This window comes from Raphanus sativus, unplaced genomic scaffold (assembly GCF_000801105.2).
Source record: "Raphanus sativus cultivar WK10039 unplaced genomic scaffold, ASM80110v3 Scaffold1358, whole genome shotgun sequence".
Lineage (NCBI taxonomy): Eukaryota > Viridiplantae > Streptophyta > Magnoliopsida > Brassicales > Brassicaceae > Raphanus > Raphanus sativus.
In genome coordinates this window covers 3,381-12,214 of record NW_026616670.1, presented here as the reverse complement: position 1 = coordinate 12,214, position 8,834 = coordinate 3,381, and the positions used below count along the sequence as shown (strand labels likewise).

The 8,834-nt window shown below is 47.0% G+C and overlaps 1 protein-coding gene across 1 annotated transcript; it reads left to right on the top strand.

The window, feature by feature from the left end:
* Positions 1 to 716: 716 nt before the first annotated feature.
* LOC108845266 (uncharacterized) lies at positions 717 to 2,080 on the top strand. The gene is made up of 2 exons (XM_018618503.2): positions 717 to 1,605; positions 1,731 to 2,080. The coding sequence occupies exons 1-2, from the start codon at positions 717 to 719 to the stop codon at positions 2,078 to 2,080; spliced, it is 1,239 nt and encodes a 412-aa protein (XP_018474005.2).
* The last annotated feature ends 6,754 nt before the right edge of the window (positions 2,081 to 8,834 follow it).

The following is an 8,834-nucleotide window of genomic DNA, read 5'->3' as shown; positions in this document are numbered from 1 at the left end:
CATTGACTAGAAATTATTAATGAGTCAAATTTGTGGAATTTGATGAAGACTGGTCAAGGTTGGTGAAATTGAGGCAGACTGGTCAAAGTGAATCTTCAGACACTGTCCAGGTTCATTCTGGTCGTGCTGGTCCACGGTGGAAATGATCGGGATGCACGCCGACGATCCACACAGCCCGAATTCGCGAGAACTGAAGATCACCTTATTTGTAAATTGCATAACTTCCACATCTGAACTCCGTTTGATCTGATTCTTCTTCGGGAGTTCTGTAATTGAGTTGAGCACATTCTCCAAGTGATTTCATGCGTAGAATCCTCGTGGTTTGGAAGATATGAGTCAAACAATGAACATATATCATTACTGCTTCCCATGACTAAACCATGCATGTCTGTTTTGCCCAGTGTGCTATCCAAGGGTGCATCAAAACCAGCTCCTTCTTCAGTGTCACTTAGCTCATCCAGCTCCATAGTAGTGTCACTTATTTCACTCAGCTCATTCAGCTCCAAAGTAGTGTCACGATCTGATGGAAAAATCTTGGTTGGATCAAGCTGGTCGACATGATCTCCATGTTGGGCCGTGTCCATGAACCAAAAAGGACGGTGCTTGATTTTGGTTCTATCACAACTCAAAGAGAAGAAGAGATATCAAGACAGTATCGGTTTGCTGTGGGAAAGCTTCCAGTGCGTTATTTGGGTCTTCCTCTTCTCACCAAAAACATGACGGTAACTGATTTTCTTCCTCTTGTGGAAAAGATTAGAAAAAGAATTGGTTCTTGGACAGGCAGATTTCTCTCTTATGCGGGGCACTTGCAGTTGATAAACTCGGTGATTAGAAGCTTAACAAACTTCTGGATGGCAGATTTTAGGCTACCAAGCGGATGCATAAAAGAAATCGATCGGATATGCTCTGCTTTTTTGTGGTCGGGTCCAGAATTGAATGGACGAAAAGCAAAGATATCTTGGTCTGAGGTCTGCAGAACGAAGCAAGAAGGTGGTCTGGGCTTAAGACCTCTCAAAGAAGTTAATTTGGTGTCTGTTTTGAAGCTACTATGGAGGGTTCTATCAGCAAAGTCCTTATGGGTAAACTGGATAAAAATTTATCTCATTAGAAAAAGCTCGATATGGATGATCAAGGAGAGTACTCAAGGAGGGTCATGGATGTGGCGTAAGATTTTGAAATGTCGAGAACTTGCAAAGTCTTTCTATAAGGTGGAAGTGAGAAATGGAAGTGAAACCTCTTTCTGGTATGAGAATTGGTCCTCTTTGGGTTGTTTGCATGATACATTGGGAGATGGTGGCTATATTGATCTGGGAATCTCTGCAACTGCCACTGTGGAGGACAGTAGAAATCATAGAAGAAGAAATCATCGGGTTCAATTCCTCAATACTATTGAAGTGGAGATTGAGAAGTTTAAAAGGAATTGGTCCCAAGAGGAGGATATATCTTTATGGAAGAATGACAAAGGCAAGTATAAGAAGAGTTTCTCAACAAAGGATACATGGCTCTGTATAAGAGAGAAGCATGTACTTTACTCATGGCACAAAATGATTTGGTTTAAGCATGCTACACCGAGAGATGCTTTTGTTTCTTGGATGGCTGTAAGAGGTAGACTCTCTACGGGAGAAAGAATGAAATAATGGAATGTGGGTGCTGATGCAGCATGTAAACTATGTCAAGAACCGGTGGAAACTATCAGTCACTTGTTCTTTGATTGCGCTTACTCTGCACAGGTGTGGGAAGCGTAATGAGAGGAACTCTTAGGGATCAGTACACGACTAGGTGGGAGAGTCTTATACAAATGATCTCAGGAGGAAACTCAGGTTGGAGCAAGGTGAAGATATTCACGGTGAGATACATGTTTCAATCTGCAATCCACATGTTATGGAGAGAGAGAAATGGGAGACGTCATGGAGAACCTCCATCACCTGTAGCGGTTCTAATTAAAAGATTAGACAAGAATATGAGAAACATATTCTTGGTTATCCAGAGAAGAGGAGACTGTGAGTACAAGAAGGGATTGGAGAATTGGTTTGAATCTCGCAGAGAAGTGATTTCAGTAAGAGTGAGAGCTGATGCCTAGTAGGAGTGAGAGCTAGGCAAGTAGAGAAGGGAGAAGAGGAAGAAGTTGATTCAAAAACTTTCCTTTTGAGCTTTTGTTTTTAAATCTTGTATTGCAAGTTAGGAAAAGACACACATAGATTGTAAAAAGGTTTTTTCTTTTTGAATTAAATTTAACATTCAATTTGTTGGGGTCAAAATCGGTCAAGACGAAATCGATGTCCGAAAGTCTCGGAAAAACATGAAAAATGTTAGAGCAACCTCGAGAGACTAATTGTTAGTCGAGAAACCTCGGGAAAATATTAAGTTCGAGATTAATCATCTCGAAATCAACAGCTAGAGACATTTTCTACACAAGGAAAATCTACGGAAAAACTAAAAACGCAAAAAACACGCACAAACCGAAGGGAGCGAGCAGCCGACTCCGGTCGTGGCCGTGGCCGCCGGGCGGCTAGCCCCATGCTGGCCGTGGCCGCCGGCGGCTAGCGCCCGTGCTGGCCGTGGCCGCCGGGCGGCTAGCCCCGTGCTGGCCGTGGCCGTCGGCGGCTAGCGCCCATGCTGGCCGTGGCCACCGGGCGGCTAGCCCCGTGCTGGCCGTGGCCGCCGGCGGCTAGCGCCCGTGCTGGCCGTGGCCGCCGGGCGGCTAGCCCCGTGCTGGCCATGGCCGCCGGGCGGCTAGCCCTGTAAGACCCGAACCTGGATCCCATGATCCAACCAGTCCAAGTACTTACCTAAATGTCTAAGTGCAATTCAGCCGGTTAAGTCCAATTATGTCTAAGTCATTTTCAATTCATTTGAGGTTTATAATTGACAAGTACAAAGCGGAAGCATAAAGAAAAGATCATTTCATATATATAAGTCAATGTGATCCATACAAATCATTCAATCCACACAAGTTGCACAATAGGCTATCATAAGTTCATCTAAACTAGACACACATCACACATCCATCCACGGCCAAGTCTTCAAGACTCCTTTGCTTTACCACGATCACTGCTTGTTCCTGAAACCAAACCACAACACATGAATACATTTATGAACCGATATCCTAACATCAGGCTAATCAGTACATGGTTCCGGACCCTAGATCACATCTAAATCCCATTTCTGACCACACTAAATACTCGGCCAAAAACTCAATACTATACATGATAAATCATGATAAATCCAAACTAAGAGAATGGTCCAATTGGATTCCTCAGAACCGGCCTCAGTCATATCGACCTTGACCATGAACCGCCAACCGGCCAAACTGGACCATCCCTAAATCCATGATATAAATTGAATCTAACACTTTGATAATTCATTAAAAATCCCAACTAAGAGATTACAATCGCCAAACCCCAATAATTCCCTTGGGAACCATGAGATCGGACCATACCTCCCCAACCAAGGCCATGGAGAGATTACACTGACCAATCCAAGCCCTGGGGGTTTGTCCGCGGGTTTAAACCCTCAGACCACATCAGAATAAGGTAGAAAAGAGATTGACAAAGAGAAAAGAAGAAACGGATGCAACCAACACATCATGGTTCAACCGGCCAGACCATATAAACCCATGGTCATGGGCGGTCACCATCCGGAGTGCATCAATACCTTAGGCGTGCGTTCCTCTGCGCCTCCATCCTTCTCTGTTTCCTTCCTCTTGTCTTTATCACTTTGCCCGCCTGCCATAGCCTTGCCTGAACCTTTTCCACCGTTTAAATCACACCGGACCACCACACGGATCACTCCTTACCGCCGGTCTCTTCTCTCTTTCTTTCTGGTAGAATTTTGGCAGAGGTTTGCCTAGTGTTTTTCGTGTTGAAACCGATGAACAATGACTCCTATTTATAGGAAATGTCATCGACAAGCAGTTGGACCGAGCGGTTGCACGGTTTTGGGCGAAAAGGCACAAACGGTTCCCTTTGCATCTCTTCGGCCAAACCGCTTCCCAACTGCCTCCAACCGCTCCCCTTGATCGATCTCCAGCTGCCAACACTCCTCCAGGTACCTAGCTCACTTGCCAAGCTCCATGGTCTCACCTGACCATGCCACCACCGAGCCGGACCCATAACCGCTCATGGTCCGGTCCAACCGCCCAAGAGCTAATCACTCCGTCCAGCTGAGGTGAGCTGGTCACTAGCTTCCCCAGCTGAGTGAGCTGACCTGTTAGCTACTGGAGCTGTCCTAGACTTGCCTGAGCTACTGTGAGCTTGCCTCACTCCTTTCCTAGCTGCCCGAGCTACCAAACCTCAACGGCCAGCTACCAAAACACTTGTCCAGCTCCTTTGAGCTTACCTTTCCTTCATTCTGGTTAAGTCTCAGCTTCCTGATGCACTTAACCCCATTTCTGGACCATGATACGCTTGCCCTTTGGTCTCATGACCTGGCTGGTGCTTGTCCTCGCACCATGGTCCATCCGGATGGCTTTATCTAGAACTTGGGACATGACAAGTCTCCCCCACTTGGAAGGAACTCGTCCCCGAGTTCATACTTGATGGTTCACCATCCACATACTGACTATACCACTCAGGATACTCGGCCTTCATCCTTGCCTCGGTTTCCCAAGTGATAATGTCCTTGCCATTGAATTCCCATACTATCTTAAGCATAGGAACTGTCTTCCTTCTCATTGCCTTTTCCATTCTATCTATGATTCGAACCGGCCTTGTCTCTAAGGTCAGGTTCTTACCAAGATCTTTTGGAATCTCAGGCAATACAATGTCCTGGTCGGTCAGACACTTCCTTAGTTGGGACACATGGAACACATTGTGATAAGCATCCATCTCAGATGGCAAATCCAATTTGTAAGCCACTGCCCCAACTCTCTCAAGTATCCTGAACGGACCTAGGAACCTTGGGTCCAGTTTCTTCCTTCCAGAAACTCTGGCCCTTCCCTTGAATGTGATCATCTTGAGATAGATTAGATCACCAACCTCAAACTCAAGATGTTTTCTTCTTTTATCAGCATAACTCTTCTGGCGGTCTTGTGCCTCTTTCATCTTCTCCTTGACCAACTTGATCTTCTCAGTTGTCTCCTCCACAATCTCAGGGCCTATTATGCTGCGCTCCCCCACTTGAGTCCAGCATAAGGGTGTCCTGCAAGGCCGCCCATACAATGCCTCATAGGGAGACATGCCTATACTGGTGTGAAAGCTGTTGTTGTATGCAAACTCCACCAGTGGCAAATGCTTCTCCCATGAGTCGCCCCAGTCTAGTACACATGCCCTTAGCATGTCTTCTAGTGTCTGGATAGTTCTTTCTGATTGTCCATCCGTTTGGGGATGGTAGGATGTACTCATGTTCACTCTAGTTCCTAAGGCTTTTTGAAAAGCCCTCCAGAAGTAAGAGGTGAACCTTGGGTCTCTATCAGAGACTATACTGGCCGGCACTCCATGCAGCCTCACTATCTCATCAATGTAGATCTTCACTATCTCATCCACCCCATCACCCTTCTTGATTGGTAAGAAGTGTGCAGACTTGGTCAGTCGGTCCACAATCACCCAAACTGCATCCTTCTTACTCCTTGTCGTTGGGAACCCAGTCACAAAGTCCATTGTGATGTGATCCCACTTCCACTCAGGTATAGGGAGGTTCTGAAGTAAACCACTGGGAACCTGATGCTCGGCCTTGACTAGTTGGCAAGTTGGACACTTAGCCACCCACTCGGCCACATCTGCTTTCATCCTTACCCAATGGTAATACCTCTTCATGTCCCTATACATCTTGTTCAGCCCCGGGTGCACTGAGAACTTAGACTTATGAGCTTGCCTCATAATCTCTTCCTTTAGTCCCCGGTCACTCGGAACACTCACACGCCCATGTACCAAAATGGTACCATTGCTGGCCGTCTGGTACTCTGTCTTGTCATTCTTTGCAACCTTTTGCAAGTTCTCATCCAAGCATTGTGCTTGTCTGATTCTACTCAGGAGATCAGCCTGATCCACAACCTCTAGTCCTAGAGGTTCATCCTCACTGACTAAGGTGTTTAGATTCAAAGACCTGACCATCCCCTCCAATACCTCAGCTTCTCTTTCAGCTGACACTTCAGCTCTCCTCCGGCTCAATGCATCTGCCACCAGATTTGCCTTGCCCGGATGGTAAGCAATATCAAGATCATAATCCGCCACAAACTCCATCCACCTTCTCTGCCTCAAGTTTAACTCAGGCTGAGTAAAAATGTACTTGAGACTCTTGTGGTCGGTTAGGATCTGAACCTTGGCACCATACAAGTAGGACCTCCATATCTTCAGAGCAAATACCACTGCAGCCATCTCCAGGTCATGAGTTGGGTAGTTGCCCTCATGCTTCCTCAGTTGCCTAGAGGCATAAGCAATGACTTTCCCATGTTGTGTGAGCACACAGCCTAATCCAGTGATGGATGCATCTGTGTAAACCACATATGGTTGGTCGGCCTCAGGCAACACTAGCACTGGTGCACTGGTCAACATGGTCTTTAAGGCCTGAAAGCTCTTATCACATGCATCAGACCATGTGAACTTCACATCCTTTCCAGTAAGTTGTGTCATAGGTTGTGCCACACTTGCAAACCCCTTGACATACTTCCTGTAGTATCCGGCCAAACCCAAGAAGCTTCTAACTTCAGTAGCATTCTTTGGTCTTGGCCACTCTTGTATGCACTTGACCTTCTCCTGGTCAACAGAAACTCCTTCCTCAGACACCACATGGCCTAGGAATCCAATACTCTTCTGCCAGAAACTGCACTTGCTTAACTTAGCAAAGAGTTGCTGCTCCCTTAGCCGTTCCAGCACCAACCTGAGATGCTTCTCATGGTCCTCCTCAGTCTTAGAGTATACTAGTATATCATCAATAAAGATGATTACAAATTCATCTAAGAAATCTCGGAAGATACCATTCATCATCTTCATGAAGGCTGCTGGTGCATTGGTCAGTCCAAATGGCATGACCACAAACTCATAGTGGCCATACCTTGTCCTGAATGCTGTCTTTTGCACATCCTCTGGTGCAATGGGGATTTGATGGTAGCCTGATGCTAAATCAATTTTTGAGAACCACTTGGCTCCTCTCAACTGATCTAGCAACTCATCAATCCTGGGCAAGGGGTACTTATTCTTGATAGTAACCCTGTTCAGCCCCCTATAGTCAATGCACAATCTGAAACTCCCATCCTTCTTTTTGACAAAGAGGACTGGTGCTCCCCATGGGGACACACTTGGGCGTATAAACCCCTTATCCAACAACTCTTCAAGTTGTTTCTTTAACTCAGCCATCTCAGCTGGTGCCATCCGGTACGGACTTTTGGACATTGGGACCGTTCCAGGTTCAAGTTCGATCATGAACGGGTCAGCCCTATCAGGAGGCACACCCTGAAGCGCCCGAAATACATCACTAAACTCTTGAACCAACCGAATCCCGTCCGGGCTACCACCCCCCACAACCTCCTTAGTGCTAATGGTCGCCAACCAGGCCTCACAACCATTCCTCAGCATACTTTCCACTTGGACCGCTGAGACCACTAAGCTACCCGAGGTTGGTCGGATACCTTGGAACCTGATCGGGGGTCCACACCCACTCTCAAACTGCACCCTTCCTCGGTGACAATCTAAGGTGGCCCGATTCTTTCCAAGCCAATCCATCCCTAAGATCACTTCATGATTCTTAAGGCTAACCACTACAAGATCCACAGGCAATGCCCTCCCTTGTATCATAACTGGGATATCCCTTACCAGGCCTTGTGATTGCATCCTTTGGCCTCCGGCCGCAACCACAACCACAACCCCAGGATCATCCCCTGAACCAATACAAAACAATCCTTTCCCAATCATCTCTGGACTCACAAAACTATGTGAGGCTCCAGTATCAAATAGGACATGTGTTTCCACACCACCAATACATAAGGTCCCTACAAAGACCCCATCTAAGTTCCTAACCATTCTAGGTTCCGTACCATGCATAGTTCCAAAATAAAAAGAAATGAGTTTTAGAAATTACCAGTGATTGCTTTGAATGGCCATGTCTCTTCCACATCCTTGGACAGCTCATACACCCTGGGAGTTGAGGTCTGACCCCGGTTCTGGTCCGGCCTGCTACCCCCACTCCTATTCTTGTTCTGTCCATCAGCTTGTTTTGGACAATCCTTCTTGAGATGACCCTTAAGGCCACATGTTTGGCAAGTCCGGTCACCTCCCACATTTGGGCACTCTCGAGCAAAGTGTCCCATCTTACCACAACGAGTGCAAGCACCCATGGCTCTCCAGCACTCACCATAATGGTTCCTACTACACTTAGGACACACAGGCTTACCACTTGAGGTTTTACCCTCTTCAGCCTGGTCCCTCTTTCTCTTCCGGTCACCACTTTGCCCAGGAGCCACCACCACACTCTTCACTTTGTGCTTAGCCTCCTCTGCAAGGTTAGTCTCCAGCATTGCCATCCTCTCAACCAGTTCAGACACACTGGAGAAGGTCCGGACTGAGCAGTAGGTCTTGAGTTCAGGCCTGAGGCCGCGGATGAACCTTCGGACATGTACTGCCTCATCCTCCAACTCCCTTCCCACAAAGCGCCTGAGCCTGTTGAACTCTTCTTCATACTCTCTGACCGTCCTACGCCCTTGAACCAAGTCCAAGAACTTAGCCTCCAAACGGTCCCATGCCTCAGCTGGAAAGTACTTGTGGTTGAACTCCACTTCAAAGTCAGCAAAGCGCTCAATGGTACCATTGGCACGTTTGTCCAAAGCTATCCACCAGTTGTGTGCATCACCTTCCAGGAAGTGCACTGCAATGTCCCTTTGGTACTCCTCAGGGCACCGGGTT